The sequence below is a fragment of the Mercenaria mercenaria genome, chromosome 15 (genome assembly GCF_021730395.1).
Source record: "Mercenaria mercenaria strain notata chromosome 15, MADL_Memer_1, whole genome shotgun sequence".
Taxonomy (NCBI): domain Eukaryota; kingdom Metazoa; phylum Mollusca; class Bivalvia; order Venerida; family Veneridae; genus Mercenaria; species Mercenaria mercenaria.
Genome location: NC_069375.1, coordinates 58,509,377 through 58,531,086, shown reverse-complemented (window position 1 = coordinate 58,531,086; position 21,710 = coordinate 58,509,377). Strand labels below are relative to the sequence as shown.

Genomic DNA, 21,710 nt, shown 5'->3' with positions numbered 1-21,710 from the left:
ATGAGTAATGTTTATTGATGTGAGACATGTTGTTAGACTTGCTTGCGAAATTAACGGATTCTAGTCGTGTGCACTGAAATAATGGCCGTGTTAGCTCAAAATTCGACATCTGAATTATTAACACAAACAACCAATATGTTAATAAAAAATCTTCTAGCTATATCGATGACACTTAAGTCGGAAATAAAAATCTCAAATCATAAAAGAGAAATAATTCTGTAATTTTCATATACACATAGATTCGTATATGAAAACATGTCAAAAAGTGTTTATGGGTAAATAATATCTACATAAAATTTTCTTGGAAGCATGGAATTCACTCTAACGCTACGGCTGATTTAGTCTATTCATGAAAGGAAATTGAGGGTAATGTCTACCCTAACACGGTGTAAGCTGAACTCTTCCATGCTGAAACATATTGAATGGTCTCCATGACCCCAGATGACTGTGATGTTAACACGAGTACATACTTTACGGCGATAGACTGATGTTGTAGCTGTCAAAAAAAAAATCTATACTAGAAGCGCAGATTGCATCTGAGCAAGATTTGACGGAGTTCGTTTATGACAGGAAATAGAATTTGTGCATAACATATAACATAAAACAGAAAAAAAAATTCTTCTTCATGATATATTATAGATATTGGGAAAATATTAAGTATGAATTAAGAGCACTCTTTATTAAACGGTTACAATATTATTTAAACGTCATTCTCGTTAATAACCATGCGGCCTAATATTTACTTGATTTGTGCTGACGGCCCGGATAAGATGGAAAACTTTGAGCATGTTTTATTTATTCAGAGCCGTCTACTTGTGCAACGGATCAGTTCAGGTGTACTAACGGTGATTGCATCCATATTAGTCAAGTCTGTAACTTCAGGGATGATTGCATTGACGCATCTGATGAGTATTGTGGTAGGTGATTCAAGATTTCTACAACTTTGACTTTTTATGTTTTCTTCTCTCTGAAATGCAAAGGATTTCTTTATTTTTAAAATATTTAAGGCCGTTGAGTCGTTGATCGTCTGATTTACCATGGTTCGTAATCATATGTGAAGAATTTAATCACAAGGGCGTTTGCCAAAGTAGTTATGTATACAATCGTTTGAAAATAAATTGCATTAAAACACACGATAAACCAAAAAAGTCTTGTTCATTTTAATTCTAAAGTATTAGTTTAAATTTCACGACAAACATATTAAACTTCATTCGCCCTAGTAGCAATTGACTCGATTTTCTGCGACAATGTTCGCTATAATTGATGGCATATAATTTAAGAATCGGTCTTTATAAGAGTTACACCAAATTTGATATTTCAATCTGTGCTCGGTTGATACTTTACAAGAAACATGTTTCTTTTTTCTTTTTTCATCTGTTTTCCAAGGTTGACTTAATTATGCTTGTTTTATCATGCATTGTCATGGAATTAAATGATCATGTTTGAACATTTCAAATAGCATAATGATACTGATATCTACCATACCAGAGATTTGCTTGAAACTGCACTAGTGCTTTATTGCAAATGTAAACTGATACAGGTTTAGTAAAATGCGCACATCTCATTACGAAATGTGTATGGCTTTTAGTACATCTGAACATCTGTCTGTATGTTCAATGTCTTACAAAGATGCATACAAACTTTTCTGGTATTTCTTAGTTAATTTCTTTATGCGGATTGAAATCTAAAGCTGTATACATCTGTCTTCATATGTTTCAACCTGTCTACCAATTTAGTCATCATCACTAATGTTATAACTGATATTATTTACAGATTCATTTCAACTGATAAAAGTTCTTCCCTATCCAGCTGACATTAAATTCGTAAAATATATCGGAACGCTTAAATGATTATTATACACCTCTTTCAACTACGCTATTTTTCTTTTGCAGATTTTGGTCTTTGTTTACCTACAGAATACCGATGTAATAGTGGGCAATGTATTTCTTCAAACCAGCGCTGTGATGCTATCAAACAGTGTATAGACGGCTCAGATGAAATTGGCTGTGGTATAGATATAAATAAATCAATATGATCAGAACAATTTAAACAAAACGATACTGCCTTTAAGCTCACTAATAAAATTTAATTGAGATTTTGCGGAACATATATTTATATCTATAAAAACGTTCAGTTTCCACGAAAAAAAAAAAAAACAGCAGTAGACTTCCGAATTTTCTTTAAGTAATTTTAATTTCTCACTGAAGGCGAATTCAATTTGTACATATATATAAAGCAGGTTCGTAGAAAACTATTGACTTTACATTTGTGCCCATGTTTTCAAATTGAAATTGATACGTTTGTATAAGATAATTATATAGATTCTATCAGAAAATATGAACATCTTGATAAAAATTGTTTTCAGTTACTATAAAATTAAACCCTATTTAAAGGAGAACCGTATTGCCCACTTGAAATCTTCTGTACATTTGTACACTCAGACTTCATCATGCTCATGAGAAATGTATGTCGTTTCTATTTTCAATAAAATCAAGTTTTGGAGATAAATATATATGATTCACAATAGTTGTGGTTGGAGTCGAGATTTTCAATCTTGTCCAAATTTCTATATTAATCATTCTGGGTATTGTAGTTTTAAGTAGCTTGGAAAAGTAAAATAAAATATATGTTGTTGTACTGTTTTGTAAAACATTTATTTTTATATAAACGTCATATGTCCTTACGAGTTGACAAAAAAGTAGAAAAAAATATCTAAGCTGATGCACTGTTTAAGTTAATATCGTTTCTGCCAAGTGACACTTTGGCTGTGGTTCTACCCGGCCACATGTTGCTTCACATACCATTAGAAAGTGGCTGAAAGTTGGTGTATTCAAGAGAGTTCGAGTGCTTATAATTTCAAGTATAAGTGTTAATTAAAACTGGTTACGAACTTTTTGAAGTTATTCAGAAAATATATCCAATCTATTAAATATTCAGTCAGCTGCCAACATGATGTTGCTTTTCATTGCGATGTTGCATTTTGCATACAACGACGTTTAACATGTGATGGCTACGCTGATTGCGAAGACGGAAGTGATGAAGAGTTATGTGATGAAGTAATATATACTTCCTGTAAAGAACTTTGGGAAGCTGGATTCAGAAAGTCTGGAAAATACGTCATTGGTTCGTAACTATAACATAAACAATTATTAGATGTCTAAATTTTTGTCAGTTACCGTGCTGCTATGCAGCTTTGGTATACAATTACAGCCTATTCACTTCTAAACGTGTGGTTCTTGAAGTTACTTCAATGAACACGGTGCCTGAAAAAATCTCTCATTAACTGTTTATGTTGTTGCGGTGTTTTACCTTAAGTTCGCTACAGCATCAGAATTGTGTCATAATCGCAAGCATAGCTAATATTTATTTCACTGTGTACACCATTTAAACATTTACTTGTAAATTCGAAATTATTTTCCCATGTGTCTGGTCCGTACGTCGAGTAATGATATTTTTATACGACAATGAAATATCATAGCTAATTGTGTCTCAAAAGACCTATATGAAGACCTAGCTCTTAATATATAAATTGTTTTTTATCCCCGAGAAAGTCTGAGATACAGTATTGTCGTTGTTTATGCCTTAGCCTGTTACTACGTACAACTTTCTGCAGCGATGTATTGGCTACCTTCAGCTTTATTAATTTGCTTTTGGTATGTGTGTTAGCAAGTTATAGCTACTACTTACACATCATAACAAGAGTCAGTGCTTATTTAATTATCGTCTCAGCATCAACTGCAGCCAGAATTGTTACACTATTACCACAAGTTTTATCCCTTAATTATTCTTAAGCAACATTTATGTATATCTAGTGACCTTTACCTGTAACGGTTGGTCAAATTGATTTGTGTGGTTAGTATCAATGAACAACTGCAAATGAATAACAAATGAATCTTGTGTGACAAAATCTATTGCCCTTGATTCTTTTATTAAAACAGAATTTTCTGGCTGATACCTCTGGAGTATATTAGCTGTTAAATTAACAACAGTAATGTTACAATACTGAATAATTTAATTAATGTAATAACACAATTTAAAAGCGGGGAATAATAGGAAGCATTGTGCACAACCAAGTAAAATAATAGCGGTCAGTTCATAAGAGGTAATGATAGTGCAAAAAGCCTTATGTCTCCTATCATCGGATCAAGTAGAAAAGTGTTATACAGGATTTGAATAAACTTCATGGTACAAACAGATCAGAAAATATTGAAATTAAAATGCTTGTACGGGGTAACATTTTGCGGCCGACACATTGCAATGTGAAAGTTCTGCCGGAACCAAGTAAAAGATAGAAGTCTTAGAAAAGCAGTTTGACATAGGTTGAGTTTGTTTTTAATACGAAATAAAGTTTGCAACACTTCTATTTCCTCCAAAAGCACAAGATAAGTGAAACCATGCTGTTATAAAAATAATGGAAAATGTGATTCTAAGGGGTCTCAAAAATGAAAACAAAGAAACATTGGGTCCATGCCTGTTTTGTCATACCCAATAAATTTTAGCCATTTGAATTTGTTCGCGAATAACTATTCATCAATCGCAATTCATTCGTACTGTATCGGTAAAATATTGCGAATGTTTCTTAAAGAAATAGATTCTAGGACAGACGTTTAAAATGTATAATTTGCAACCTTGTCAAATCAATGTCCACTATGAATAATGGCTCTTCCATTTACCTACTACAGCTAATGCTTTTTCTGTAAGACTATGTTGTTATATATAACTTTTATAAGTTTATAACGGAATAAGAATAATGTAGCCAAAGGTATGTCTGAATAACAGGACTTTACATCTTGCTATTAGACATTTGCGAATTAAGTCTACGTGAACTGTGAACACCTAAGACGATCGATTTTCAAGGGGACCGTCTCAACATGATTATTTTAGTTTATGTTTGGTAGGAAAACATTCCTATAATGATGGTAAGGTCTGACGTATTATGTAACCGCACAGAATAAGATTTGGATTTGTCTGTCCGTCCGTCTGTTCGCCAGAGAAATGTTTTGTCATACATATCGCAAAATGTATTTGATCTAGCGTCATAACACTTTCCAGTGTTCACAGTCCACGTAGACTTAATTCGCAAATGTCTATTGCAAACATGCAAACAAACATTGCTACGATATATGAATAATGTAGCCAATTGTCTTTCTGAATACTGCAGGAATATTGTAACGAATGATCTGTTTGAAAAAACAGGGTATTATATCTTACTACTACTTTGCTATTGTATATTAAAAATATAGCTATTTGCCTCTCTGATTAACATAATATTACATTGAGCTAGTGCGTATTTGCTATGGTATAGGAATAATTCGTTATTAGTCTTTCTAAAAAACTGACTCTTGCATTCATTTTCCATGTTCGCTGTAGTATAGGAATAATGTTATGAATAATAGGTACATATATTTAGCTTTTCCATGTTTGATATGGTGTAAGGATAATGAAATCAATGACCTGTCTGAATAACAGGTTCTTACATTAAGTTATTTCATGTTTTCTAAGCTTTAGGAATGATTAGACAGCGGTCACTTTGAATAACGTACTCTTACATTAAGCTGTTATATGTTTGCTACGGTACGGCATAGGAGTATTGAAGTTAACGTTCTAGCTTGTATATATGTGCCGATAAAAAGGAATAATGAGGTTTCTCTGAATAATACGATCCTAGATTTAGCTACCAGACTCTATAACTTCATGTTTTTTGTTTTTGTTTTGTTTTTAAATTGTAATTGTACAAATGTAGGAGCAATGTTACCTCTAATACATTAAATGATCTCAAGGAACAGACATATAAAACAACAAAAACAACAAGGCACAATAGCCTTAACATTTTTCTAAGAAACGCTTGACACCATATTTTGATGCCACTTATTTTAAGTACATTTAAAGTACATAGCCTGAAGAGGTCCTTAAAAGGTTGACAGTCACATAGCCTTAGAAATTTTCCAAAGAGTTGATAGACACATACCTTGATTAAATGTTTGAATGGTTGCCATTCCCAAAGTCTATTTAATCTTTGAAAGTTGTTCTCCGTATATCCTGAATAACGTCTGAAAGGGTGAAAGCCCGGGTACATCCTTGCAAGATTGACAGCCGCAGTTCCCGAATAAACATTTGAAAGACTGACAGTGTCAGAACCGGAGTAATTCCTTGAAAACAATGCCTGTGGGTGTGGGAATCGCACCAGACAGATAGTTAAGGGCCTATATTTAAAACACAGAAGGCTATGATTTAGGACAAAAGTGTAAATATTCATGAATATTTCGAGGAAAGTACCATTCAGGCAAAATTGAGTGTGAACCTTATTTTACGAATTCATTTATATTTTTCTCTCGATTCGAATCCTGTGATCAAATTCCGACAAAACCACTAAAGCCTTTGCGTATCCACAAATACTGTTATGTTCCAAAAGGTGTGTAGCAGGTCTTTTCCAGCTTTTTGAAAAGGAAAAGAAAAGAAAAAGAAAAACGTTTTCCTGTAATGAGGCAATCTTTGTTAAAAATATGACAGCGTCTTATCCGGACTTTGTTTCGACAACTTGAGATTCAAATTAACATTTAACGTCTTCATTAATTTGCTACTGCTACGTGAGCCGCGTCAAGTGTCAAACTGTGGAAGGAGATATGTTCAATATTGATACAGAAAAGATTGATATGTGTTACATGTAATAAGACAAAAGGTGTAAAGTGTTTGAATACATTTTAACCTATCTAGAGTATGTCTTTTTAAGACTTTAAACGGCACACACCTAAACTCTCTTTTTTCAGCTGGAGTTAATGTAGCGTGTGAGTTTGATGACGTTTTCAAAGATGGAAAAATGTATACGGTTATCGAATTTGATTTAGATTCTGAAATGCATTCTTCGGTTGGACTTCATTGGTATCTCATAAACAGACCACTCAGGATAGTCGACGGACAGGTCTTTGATATTTTGTCCGCGAAATATCATAACTGTACACAGCAGGTAAAGCTGTTTGTACTATGTTCACTACAGCCTTAATTTCAGCGATATTATTTAAATATAGCTAAGACATGTCACATATAACAACAGAAACTGAATACAATTACTATGGCTTAAAAAATATACTGCGCATCATTGGTATATTTATAGGTATAATTTTCTTCAATTCAACTGACAAGAAATACAATGAAATTGACGTGTGTTACCTAGAAATAAAAACAGAGTTACTATATTTTGATTAACGGGTAAATATCCTTTCGGAATAATCGACACATGTCAAAAGCGTTTCAGACACAAACTGCATATACATTGTGTATTAATTAAATTGTTTTTTTAAAGAAGGTGAATATTTTAGAATGGTACTTGCTTACTATTTCCTTGTATACGCTTTTACAGATGAGGCAAATGTGTTACCCTCAGTATGAAATTGCAATGTCCTTGGATGGACGCAAAAGTAACTGTAACTGTATCACGATAAAGTTTCCTGCTACTTTAGATCAAAATAGGTAATTGTATATTATGAAAATTTGTTTCATCATTTCTTTCTTTTTTCCAACAATCACTTGTTTTCAAGTCAAGTAATAATATCAACGGCTTGTTTACACTTGTTCTATCCTCCCCCATTTTTTGTTGTTGATTGAGAGGTGGGGGCGGGGGGTCTTGGGGTGGGGGGGGGGTGGGGGAGAGAGATTAAAGATTTCCTCTGAATCGGTAGTCGGTCTGTCAGTTCAGGGTTAAGTAAAAGGTAAATGTCAGAGAGACCTTTGGACTGGAAACCTATAACATGCTTTGACCTACATTCATAATACTAAATTCAATGGGTGATTACATGTGATAACATTTTTAAACAGTCAGAGGTCAAGCCTACTGTGACCTTGAGAATAAAGTTGTGATAACTAAATAAACTATAAGATAAAGCTTTCGTCCACAGTTGCCAACCTATATGCCTTGAATTTCTGAGTAACGTTAACCTTGAGAACAGTTTCCGCCGCACAAGGAAATGAAACTTCGGCTTATTGTTGTTTAACCTCAGGATGATAGCTTGTTGTAAGCAGATGTTTTCCCTTCGGTAGGGGTCAGTAGGTCAAAGGTCAATGTAACAGTAACCTGTAGACAGAAACAGTTTCTACTCAACAACTAAGTAACCTTTGGTCTGCAATCATCAACCGTTTAGGATGATTGTCTGTTGTCAAAAGATGTACCGAGGGTTTGGAGTCAAAGGATAAGATCACTAGGAACATTTTATCTTGGGCTCGCAGTAATCTCTAGATTGAAAACAGTTTCCACTCAGATACTAAAGGACACGTTGACTTACATACATCAAGTTTAATATAATAATTGTCAGCGGTCAGTAGGTTGAGACTTAAAACCGTTTCCGCTAAATAACTGAATAACCCGTCAAGGTTAATTGGATGTTTAGCTATGGTCAGGAAATAATCCCTATTTTTTGTTTTGTTTGTTTATTTTTAGTCCTTTTTTGAGGGGGGTGTTGGGGGTGGGGTTTGGGCGACCTGTAGGGCTGTTTAATTTAACCGGGTTGTTTTGTCACGATATAAGTTTATTTGCCTTAATTCGATCTTTCCTTTTGCTTGAATAAAAACATACGAAGCTAATCCGTCGAAATCCTTATATTTTAAGGAAGAACATCGGAACATTTTGTTTCAGAGACTTTACGCATTGCTGTAGACCAAAAAGATTAGCATTGTGTCTTGTATAAAACATATCCGTATAATTATGCAAAACAATATACAAATACAAATTAACATTTATTTAAAGAAAGAGATTGCATATTATTATGACTGACATATATCAAAACTAGTGATTAGTGGTTTAATCGATTCAAAACAATTTAATCGTTTATAAAAGTGAGTTTATTAAATTTCACACGTTGGAAGATAACATTTGGACAAAGTACAGGGTATAAGAATCATAGCTCTTCTTTGCTTTCTTTTAACTCAATTATCTCCATTAAGTAAACATACCTAAAACGTATTGAGCGAATTTCTTTAACTTTCAACTTTGCTCTAATATGCAGGCTTTCCACTAATACAAAGTGTTTCCCCTGTCCTGGCCACCTTTTGAACGAAACATTTCCTTCAGCGGTGAGACTATTATGTCACAATGTCAAATGTAAAGACCGAAAATGGTTTAAAACAACTGGAGAAACTTAGGAAGTAAATTTACGGCTCATATATCAAAGTACACAGTAACATTGATGTTCGTAACGGGTTGCAGATTTGAAAACTGGACATTGCATTGTCCATCGAATTTCTGCGGATTGTTGTCCGTGAGCTGTACATGAGCCCTATTTGTTTTCGATCATTAGGACAAACAGTGTTGAAACGGTATTAAAACACAGTTTCCTATCGATAATTAACGAATTTTTAAATATAAAAATCGTCAATATGTTTTTGTGAGTAACCTATTACTTAACGTGTTACTTCCGATAAGACATCCTGTTGGACGTACTATTTTACAAATTGCTGTTGTTTAACGTGTATTGAATCCTTTTCAGTGAACTTACAGACATAGAGGGATGCAACGTAACTTCAAATGTATATTACATAGAATCAGATTCGAAAAAACAATCAATATACTTCAGGTTTCATGTCATTAGTCAATTCAGATATATAACGCTTTTACCAGCACCAGATTATAATCTAGTGTTTGCAGGACCGTCAATCTGTGAACAAGGTAATAATACAGTTTGTTATATTTCAGTTTGCTTTTCTTCTATTCATGCTTCGATTTATATTTACATAAATAAGAAATAACAAATACAAATATGACATGGTACAAGTTAACAGAAGTTTGATCACACATAATTGAACATATCTTTCCAGCTCGCAGTCTGTCGGTTTTATTTTGATGCATCAAGATTATGACCTTTTGTTTTGTCTGCGTTGTTTTATTTTGTTTATGCAATTTAGCCTTTTATGTATATATTTAATAATTACCCTGTTAAATTTCTATAATGAGCTTATCCATCTTTCAATTTGGACAGTACTATTAACTGTTAAAATGGGTGCTTGCCAAAACGATACTGACTGAATGGCGAACAGTGCAGACCTTGATTACACTGGTTGCAAAGGCAGAATCACTTGCCGCCAGCAGGCTCAGGGTTAACGCACATTCATCAAACATACACTGAATTAGCGTCATTCTTTACGGACTGTGTCATTGGAGCTTGATATTCCTACTCGTCCTTGTTTTGATAATAAAATCAAAGATTATTGCAAACTTAAGGTAGTAGCCGACAAAACATATACTTAATATTTGTTTCGTTTCCTTAAATAGACCTCGTGAAATAATCACACTTACTATCTACAATAGTGCTATGAAAATATCCACATTAAAACAAAAAAAAAAAAATCTAAATGATAATAGTATATGATGCCAACATAAAATATGTGTACGTTGCTGATCGATAATTATTGTTCTATGACATTGAAATTCAGTAGATCTGTCTTTCTTAGTGATTTTAATGGAGTTATAAAATTAAGAATAGTACCTGTATTTCGTTCCTGGACAACTCGTCCTATGTCTTTCCACATCAGTTTAGTTCAGTTACAAAGAGTACAGGGATAATCTTTTGTGTCCGCCTTTACATTAACCGTCCTTCCAAACTATTATTAACGACTTCTTTTCTGAAATTACCGAGTGGGTGAATTTGGTAAAACTTTACCGATTGTAAGAACATCCTTAGGGAGGAAAATAATTGTGGTAATAACTCAGCACTCTTAGTTGTCGATGCAGAATGTTTGTTACACTGACAAGATTTTCGAATCTGACATAGAATTAATATGTTTCTTTAGAAATTATCAATTGAAATATTCTTTAGACTCGTTGATTCGCTGTAAAATGGTTCGGCAATTTGTGTATGACTTTTCTATATATTACTACTAGAGTGTTTCAAAACATCTGCTAATGATGAGCTCTCCATACATTAATACATGATTTTCATGCTTAATTTCTAAACCCTATACCTACACACAACTTGAAAAGATGTACACATTTGAAATAGGTCTTGCATTCATGGGTGTATTGCGCTTAACATTTTAACAAACTTCTTTAATGAACTGAATAATACTCGGTCACAGTTCATTTATGACAATTTGCGCTTGGGTAAAGTAATTAAATTTTTAAGGTTTAGGAGTATATCACCAAAACACAGAAATCTTTGATAACCGAACAACATCGTTACCAATACTTTACCTGACCATTACATGTTCTGCCGTACTGTCCCGTACTTAAAATATTCTGAAAAAGTTGTCCCTCTTTGAAAATGGATGCCATTTGTAAAGAAATAAAAATAAACAATTGCTGAAAACTGCGTTCCACCTAGTTATGTGAAATTTCAACACTCGCACGCTATTGCAAATGCATCAAAACAAACAGTAACAGTTTGAAAATGGCGAGTTTTTAAAGGCGTTTTACTGTCCGGAAGTGCTGCCCCTTTAGGCAGTCCTTTTCCTAAATTCAATGTTTATATCAGTATACTGACACTTGTTTTGTAATTTTTGTAATGATAGTGTGTATATTACTCTACAAAACAAGTGTAAAATAATGAATGAATAAATAAACAATCAATCCATCATTTTCGGTCAAGTTCATTCAATCTAAGATGTTAAAGATATTAAAAGATTTCTTCTGCAAAAAGCAAAAGAATATTTAATATGATAATTAAAGCATGCGCTTCTTAAGTCATATCCTTCAACCACAATAACTACTGTCTGACGCGGAGATACACGTGCTTAAAAATGCTATTTTCTGATCATTTTTTTCTTCAGCGCATGCAATAACACGTCGAGCAATCGGAATAACTTTCAATACTTCAGGATAATATGCCTAACGCTCAAGATACTGTGCAGTGCGCTCCAAATAAGGCCTTCATGCCATATTAAAAGTTAATGTATTATTGCATAGATACTTTTTAATTTTGTTGAAGTAAACAATGTTTGACATTTATTTAACCTAGTTGTGAAGTTATTATTGTGAATTAATAATAGTGTGCCACTTTTTTTTCAAAATATAACGGTGATACATGTATATTAAACATTGATGCAAGCGTAAATAATAATTGACTGTTCAGCAGAGTTCAACATTGAAACGCATACGCTGATGATATTTTATTAGATTTTGATAAAATAATATTCAAATCCCTTAAACTATTCTTTAATCATACTAGTTGTTTTGAAAGATCCCCGTTCTTGATTGTCCATTTAATTCACACCGTATTTTGTTGTTTCCTTTATAGTGTAATAGCCTACAGTAGTGGAAAATTTGATCAGCCGATTTCAAACGGAGTTATAATAATTAGAAATTTCAGTGTCTATAATAATATTCGTTGTGGAATTTGGATGCGTTAAAGTCGATTGGCTAGACCCAGTAATTTTGACTAGCGGTACCATCTGAGGGGATTAAACCTCAATGTTATTTTTGGATAGGTAAACATCTGACAATTCAAAAACTATGTGATAGCATTGCAGTGGTAGCTTTTGGTGCGTTATTAGCCGTGCAGTAACCCCATCCCAAAATAGACTTTCATCAAACTTCCGTTATACATAAGAATACTTTCTATTTCAAACTAATCGTTCTGTCTTATTTTTGATATAGTTGCTTGAAAATTGATAGACGAACAGCTCAGTTTATGAATTTTATAGAACTGTTGTTGAAATATTGCCTCTTTAGCGTTTAGTGATTGCAGTTACAGACACACGTAGACCAGTGCTTAAGCGTAATTAAAGAACACAAATATTGTTTCATAATATCAAAGAAGTATAAAATACACAGAATGGCAACTGGCTGTAATCTCGCGTGATCTCGTGTCAGAGCGTGAATTGGCGTTATCTTCGTAAAAACAAACATCGGCGTGCATGGAGTTACAATTTGTACCTTTAAAACTACATTTAAAATACATGTTAGCGTCTAAAACAACGTAAGTTTAATGTGAAATAGTCTTAAGACACAAAGTACACGTTTCTTGCCATAAAAAAGCGTGGTCATACGGTGATAATTAATTTACCGATGAATGATTGCTTTCGAATACAAAATGGCGCGCGGAGAAAGCGTTACTTCCGGTAAACGAGATCTCATTCAGTTATCACGGGACGTTGGCGAGATTTGCTCTATATGCCTTTCAAGTTGCCGATCTATTTATTTTTATAGCACTTTGATAATATGCAGTTAAAAATGTATTTTGCTCATTCTTCAACTAATATGACATGTTTTAATATATATAGGGTATAAGGTGATAGAATTCTACAGATCACGAAATCAAGTTGTCTGCCATTGGCTGTTGGGGCGCTTGTAATTTACGGCCTATTAATGTGCGTTACCTATTTGTTTGAAATTAATTAATGCTTTTATGAATGATATGGAACAGAAAAGTATGAATGTCGGTAAATTAAAGCAATTTTTGAACTAGTTTTGATATGTTAAATCTACATTTAGACAGTTATTCGCAGGCCATTGGTTTTTAATATCAAAACCACCTTGTTGTTATTGTAATTTACGTGACAATACAAGTGTAGACGAAAACACAAAATATGTTGTTTAAACATAATGTTTTACTATCTGATCTGTCTAAAAGGTGCATGCTTATGCCTGCTTCTGTATCAATGTTCGTATACTTAAACAGTAAATATTTTAATGCTGAATAATACCAAATGGTACTTTTATACAGTAAAATACATTGCCATAAAATCAAAATTTTCATAATATTTCATATAAACATGATAAAATAGTTGTTATTTAGTATTATGTTAAGGAAAGAAATACTTTAATTAATCAATAAAGCCCGCCCGCTTAGCTCAGTAGGTAAGAGCGTTAGTCGACGGATCGCGGGGTCGCGAGTTCGATCCTCGGGCGGGCGTATGTTCTCCGTGACTATCTGATAAACGACACTGTGTCTGAAATCATTAGTCCTCCACCTCTGATTCATGTAGGGAAGTTGGCAGTTACTTGCGGAGAACAGGTTTGTACTGGTACAGAATCCAGGAACACTGGTTAGGTTAACTGCTCGCCGTTACATGACTGAAATACTGTTGAAAAACGGCGTTTAACCCAAAACAAACAAATTAATCAATAAAATCATTCTACGGTTAGATATCAAATGTCATGATTATTAATTGAATGCAAAAGTGTAATTTACGTAACAATAATAAAGAAGTATTATGTTACCGTAATCGATAATATGCTGCCGTTATTATTTTCAGTCATTGTCTTTGTATATCATGTCAAGGTTATTCTTTGTTTTCAATAAACCACATTTTCTATGTATTCAACATACTAGAACATCCTTAGTTATGACTCTTCATCACTGTCTGAATCTTATAAGATATCGTCAATATTGGTAAGCTTATAATCTTCATCAGTTTCACTGGTTTCGTTTATGTCAATATCACCGGTATGTCAACAAGTTCATCAGGAACAATCTTTTTGTCACTCGAGTTGTACACTAACTGTTGTTCGTCATCAAAGTCCCAGCAATTTTCATCAACACCAGGAAGATAAAGGCTATTCTCATCGGCATGTAGCCACATATACACCTTTAAGAAAAGATCAGTGTCGTATAATTTTGATATGAATAAGAGTAAAACTACAAATTTAAAGTACTAAATTATATTTAATGTAGAAGAACATTAAGAGATTGTGTCAAATTTGAGTCTATTATAATAAAGTTTTCCTATTTTTTTACAATAGCTACGCAAATATGTATATTAAAAAACATTGTAGGTTAATATAAATAAATGAATAAATAACTGATAGTTGACTGGATTGATATGGTGGCAACATGGTCATGTCTATGCCGTCAGAACTATTAAGGACGCTGTTTTGGTTGCCGTTCTTCTTGACAAACATTTCATATCTAACCTTGTTGATGTTCCGATATTTTTGGTGACAATTATACTGCAAATACAAAAGACTCTCCGTCCTCCAAAACGTCGTCAATAGAATGGTATGTTGGCATATTTCTGCATTCACTTATGCTGATAGTGCCAACTACTGCATACGATAACAGATACGGAATGAAAATAAAAAAATAAAGAAAGTTAAAAAATACGCTGATTTTGTAAGCCATATGAATGTTATATTTAAATATGTATAAGTTTAAGACACTCGTCATGCAGTTCAGGGCACTATTTCGACACATTGTCTCGCTAACAATATATTTTTTTACGAAAACTTTCTCCTATTTTTACGAAAGTTTATTCAATTTTTCGCGAAAGTATTTTTTTTTTTGCGAAAGTTCATAAGATTTTCATGAAAACTTTATGATTATCGTATGCAGAAATATGCCGCCATAAAATGGATTGTTGCAGCTCGATACTTCCTTCAACGTAGTTTAACTCTTTTCTGGGCCATTCTACTCTGCGAGCTGGTAACTTTCTTTGATTTTTTAAAGTAACTGTTATTGCCAATTTCTACTTTGAATGGATACATGAACTTTCCTACAACTGTCATCACATTTTACATCCGCATAATTGGCTTTTTGATCTGCACAGATTCCACTTCTTTGTGTGTGGATTTGTTTTCTGAAGTCATGTCCGCTTTCGGTTGTGTAGCTTCAACATATTTAGATCGTATTTGCTGTGTCAAAAAACACCTGTAGTATGAAGAATATTTTCTGCTGAAACTTATGATGCTTCCCTGTTTCTTGGCATAAAGGTTGATAGTCTGTTCTATAATAAGTTTTACAGCATTCTGTGATGCTGGTACGGCTGATCTAGACACACTGAAGCCATGACCCCTCAAAAGCTTTTATGCACAAAGGTTATTTCAAGATTCATCGTAAGGAACAGATAAGGGAGTGGATAAGGTGTCGCCTCAATCCAGGAGTCATGGCTTCGAGCCCCACTGGGGTCACAATCATGACTTTTCTAATGACATCAGTACTGTTTTCCAGGAAGCGAACTCGAAAGTGATACCAATAGGCTTGAAGCTTTCATTACAATCGAGCTAAAACAAATTCGTATAAACTAACTGATAAGCAGGTCGATACACTGCATCGTTCAGACACTTTTAAAATTTTGGTACTTTTGAAAGTACTCTTTGAACGCTGTTTGACTTTCAACAAATTTTCAAGGCTTGGATTGTCAGCAAGTTCCTTTATAAACATCGGTTGAAGGTCAAATAATTATGGTTGAATATGTGTGCCATCTGTTAAAAAGTAGGTGTCAGAAGATTTCTAACATTCAAACTAAGAATGATTCTGTCCCTGTGAAGCCATGGTGTTCCAATAAGTATCTATTTGTTTTCTATTTGTTTAAAACCTATTTCTAAAATGTATTTAATTTACAATACATACATGTATAATTATGTCTTGAACATTTATAATTCATTTGTACTTATTTTGGTAACACATATTATTGTCACGTAAAATTCGCGCAACTATTGAAATGATATGGTAATTCACTGCATTCTAGTAAATATCTAGTTCAACAGCACAAATTATATATAGATTTTATAAAATTTTATAATTCTTCCCGATCTGTGTAGGGAATTTTCTTCACCTCAGAAATTTCAATTTTGTAACATTTTGGTAACATAAAAACTTACACGGAGATTACATCATGGAAAAGTTCCTACCACCACAGAAAAAATAGTTATAAGAAAGTCTAATCAGTCTGTACTTTCAATTGTATTGAAGAATCATAAACATCTTGGTCATTGGGTTATTAGTACGAGTTAAATATCTATAATGTTGGTAATAAAATCACTGTTACGTAAATTACACTAATTTCGATATTAACGGGTACGTGAAAGAAATCTTGTTTTAAAGCACATTCAATTTATGGCTAAATAAGATTGTTAATAAACTACAGAATGCACTTTTTCTTAATCATTGTGTAGCACTATTTCATCGTCTTAAATGTTTTAGGAAACATATTAAATGTCCCGTAAATTAAAAAAGCCCTAACGTTTAGACAGCATTCATGTAGGAATAAAAAGCATTCAGTATGTACTTTCCGAAAGTCATAATGTTGAGTATTCATTGAGAAAATGGTACCTCAAGGTCTAACATCTATCTGAAGAAAATCTAATCATGAACTGTAAGTATGCTTAATAGTTGTCCATGCTATTAAGATGTTCTTTATAATCATTATCAAAATTAACATTTATTCAAAGAAGCAAACCCAAAAATGTCGAAAATTAAGGAAATATTTTATTTGTTTGTTCTTAAATACTTGTTACAACTACATCAGATATTCAAACTGAATAGCATATGTTTCATGATTCGTATGTTTACATTGGATATATTTTAGCTCACCTGAACTTGTATCTAAGTATAGGCATATAACAGGATGATATCACACAAAAAGCTACCGTCGATACATGACTATCACATAATATCTTACTCCAGGACTGAATACTTTTCCAAAAATCACTATGAGAATTAACATCCCCCCCCCCCCCAGATGGTACATGTACCAACTAATCCTGCGGCTCATCTACTATATATATCTATCTCTCTCTCTCTCTCTCTCTCTCTCTCTCTCTCTCTCTCTCTCTCTATATATATATATATATATATATATATATATATATATATATATATATATATATATATACATATATATATAGATTTCAAAGGAACTAATTTCGCCTGCAAGATAAGCAGACACGTGATTCCAAGTAAACAGAGGTGTGTGTACGACCTCGATCATTCAGGCTTTCCCATTGGATGTAGGGACGGGAGTCACTTGCTGAATTGTGGTATGTTTTTTTACTGTGGTGTACAATTTTGGTCGAAAGTCTGCTTTGCGTGCGAGAAAATACACGTGCAGGCGTAGAAATATAAATATGTCCACGTGTATATTCTTATACGTGCACGAGTAAATATGAAGGTCAACGCTTGCTACCAAAATGCACGTATATCAAACTATACGTGCACGCACATCTAATATACGCGTTCACCTTTATATCGTTATGTGTACGCGTAATTGTCTACATGGTCGTGGTCAAACATGCGTATATGCGTAAATTTACAATTGTATATTAGCACTGGTAAATATGGGCGTGCAAGCTTTAATTCATAAGTGCACGTGCTATTACAAATACACGAGTGTATATAGACGCACGTCCACATAAGCTTGCACCTATATATTTATGCGTGCACGTACATAATATACTACTTACACGTGCACAAATTTTTTCATTTTTTTCAAATATGTACGCGCTCAAAGCAGACATTTTACCCAAATGGTAGACCATACTCTACGGCTCTGCTAAATTTGCCATAAACCATTATGTAAGATAAACATTTATAAGAACTGTTAAGTCATGTGTGGAAATTTTATTTGTCTCCATATATATTAAGTTTGTTAACAAATCTACTGATTTAAAATAAAAATGTTCGTAAACGCTGATGATTTGTATACATTTATATATGAATAGCGAGACATTTCATTAATCTTCATTGAAATTTTGTTTTAAATTTCAAGGATGTACATGTAGCAAGTTAAATAGTATATGTTTTCAATTAACCAAAACCTTGTATATGTGTTTGTAGAATTAATTTTAAATTGGGAAGCTGCCGGTGGTTAAAATCTTTAGCCTCCCTTCTAGCAATGGTGCGAGTGTAGTTAGTGTAACTGTGTTCATACATGTTCATACATTGTTGCTAATTCGAAGCACAAATGTCACATGCAAAGGCGCCATAATATCACTTGGTACGATATAATAAAATTTGTCACTATCAGACATGAATACTATATACTAGATAATAATATCTTATGTTTTTCAGAACATTATGATTGTCCATTGAATACAGTCCATTGTCCGGGGAGTTTCTGTATTGCAGTACGGTTTGTATGTGACGGAGAACTGCATTGTCCTGGAGGCGAAGACGAAGAAAACTGTGGTAAGGCGTAGTTTGCACTCAAGAGCGCTTATTATTCTTTTAGCAAGCACTGAATTGTATTACAAATTTCAATAGAAAAATTCAAATGTATTTGATTAATTCGATTTTGTAACATTTTCTTTTATATATCTCACTAGGATCAGGTTCAAGAAAATGTGTTTACCTTAATCCAAACTGGGAAAGTTTTTTTTTTCATATCGCTATAACTGTCGCTGACAGACAAACTCATCTTTGAATCCATGCACTAACCTAATTACGATGTCATGTATTCATTCGCGTGTCACTTATTACCTATAAAACTGTGGTAAGATGAACTTTACACTCAAGAGCGGTAATAATTATTTTAGCAAAGCTCTGAATTTTATTACAAATTTAAAAGGACAAATTCAAATATATTTGATTAATCCGATTTTTTATCAGTTTCTATTATGTGCAAATGTATCTCGCTACGACCAGGTCCAAGAAAATGTGTTTAGCTTGAACATATCTATTTGCAACTGAGAAATCTTTGTTTTTCATAGCGCTATAACTGTCACTGACAGAATAAACCTAATTACTACGCTATGTATTTATGTATTTGTGCCTTACCTAATTTAAAAATGCGGTACTTTTTGTCTTGTAAAAAATACGTGTTAGCTCTACTTTTGTTTGGATTTTGGACTTTGTCATATTTTGAATATTTATTATATTTCTATCAAGAAAGTGAAAACAATTTATTTTCTGTAGCGATTATTCACATGAAATGTGAAAATATTTCTATATATATCCAACGCCAATCTCTTTCACTAATATTATCTGCATTTTGGTATCAACTTTTTGTCTGTCCAAGTTAAAATAATCATTTGTTAAATATATAATTTTAGGATGTGCATCGTCAGAAAATGAAATAATTATAATACACGAGGAAGGGAGTCCTATCGGCCTAGACATTAATGCATTTGCTAGACAGTTTAAGTCTCACACCAATATTATTAGACTTTTATCCTACAAAGCATCTAAACCATTGCTGTCATATGGAATTAAACGTACTTTATTGGAAGTACGTGATATAGAAATCAATCGTAAGTCGAGTGTGGAAAATCAATTTGAGTGCCGGTACAAACGTATGGCAAATGAACTTATTAGGTCAGTACATTTTACAAATACTGGATTAAAAGGTGTCGTATTGATACAGAGCAGTGTAACATCTGAGGAAGTCATTAAAGAAATGCTTGAAAATATCAATATCACAGGGCATGATTTTAGAATTTATATTGCCACGGAAAGTTCCAAACAGTTACCTGTAACTTATAACCAAACTACACTTCCATTAGTGAATGATATACATATTAATCGGTGGAAATCCTTCAAGGCAATTGGTGCAGAATACTTCAGTGACCTTTGCAACTGTACGTATTTTTTACATTCTTGTACGTTTTACTTGTAAAACAACTTCTAATAGATAGATTCATTGTTTATTATTGGGAACCTAAGCTATCGTATTTTGCATCAACTCCGAAAAATTACGTTATGTTTTCTTTTTAATTTTACTTCGTCTGCATTATGAGTTGCTGCTGCATATATTTTTTGTTTTTGTCCTGGTAATAGTATCCCCTTTCATTCAAACACAGTTTCTATATCAACCCATACTTTTCAAATTTGATCAGTTTAAACAGTCAAGTGTTGTCTTCTTAACTTACCGTTCCAAGGCATTGTTCAGCTGTGTTCATCTAATTGAATGTCATCTATTTCAGTTAGAATTTTATGTACATATCCATTACGTATACACCCATAATAATGCTGATGTAAGATTTACAAGGGATTCATTCTCTCCTTTGGGTCGGGTCGTTTTCCTAGTTTTAGTTCTAACCATAGTGTAGTTTGTACAGTATGCTGTCCTATAAAAGTCTCAGTGCACAATCAGTAGTGTTTACAGTTCCTCTCTCTGCTTCTGACCATTACTAAGTTGTGTCTCAATTGCATTTCTTTAAAGGTTTGTTAAGTCCTTGTTTTATTTTCATTCTCAAATTGCGTACTTTTTGTCGCTCAACTATTTTGTCTAAACTTATTTTACATTGTTTTACGAATCTTTTGGTATTATTTTAAAACTGTGATAATGCATGACTTACTAAAATTCATAATAAAGCATCCATTGCATTAAATAATTAGCTGTCTGATAAGCAAAATAGTCATGAAAGTAGTAAAATAAGTATATCGCCAATAGAGTGGAACAACTAGTGGTTATAATTTTTCAGTCACTGCAATACTAAATTGTGATATTTTCAACTTACTTCACTTTGTAAGACTTGAACGTTGATTAGAATATACTACATTCATTGGTAAGCAATTTTAATTTTCCGCGCAGTCAGACATACATGGTCGCCAAAAGCCTTAATCAGTTTCGTTACTATCGTTTTTTTAAATATCTAGGAAGTACAACAAATGTGAAAATCTGATCTTTATTAATGATTTGATCGATTTAAGTCTACTGAAGTATTACTATCGCCCATTACATCGGGACTTACCCTTAGCCTTCTTTACACAAGGAATTAATCTGTTTAGACATTTGAATTGTTGAGTGAACATTGTCAGTTCTATAACTCTTCATGTAATGGAAAAGGAAGCTATCTATGTTATCTAGTAAACAAGATAACACAGTCATTAATCTAACTAAACTGATATTATTTTCTTGAGCTTTTCATATTCCTAGATCTTTGTAGCAGAGATTGTTCTCTATCCAGCATCAGCTGTTTCAACATGTTTTACCTTGTGAAATACTGTGGGTTTTAACTTTCTTAAAAAGGCGTCAGTTTGTTGACAAATTCTAACTCAAAAATGTAAAAATTTCCCACAGGGTTTTAAATGATTCGGTCTTTACATAAGTATCTTTTAACACTGCTTAGC

The 21,710-nt window shown here is 33.1% G+C and overlaps 1 protein-coding gene across 1 annotated transcript in view; it reads left to right on the top strand.

The window, feature by feature from the left end:
• Nucleotides 1-21,710, top strand: part of LOC123562098 (G-protein coupled receptor GRL101-like) — a 66,242-nt gene continuing 44,532 nt past the window's right edge. The window contains exons 1-6 of the mRNA XM_045354751.2: nucleotides 1-4; nucleotides 804-917; nucleotides 1,893-2,009; nucleotides 2,938-3,123; nucleotides 18,711-18,827; nucleotides 19,691-19,888. Of these exons, the coding sequence (XP_045210686.2) occupies nucleotides 1-4; nucleotides 804-917; nucleotides 1,893-2,009; nucleotides 2,938-3,123; nucleotides 18,711-18,827; nucleotides 19,691-19,888 (736 nt within the window). The remainder of the gene's footprint in view (nucleotides 5-803; nucleotides 918-1,892; nucleotides 2,010-2,937; nucleotides 3,124-18,710; nucleotides 18,828-19,690; nucleotides 19,889-21,710) is intronic.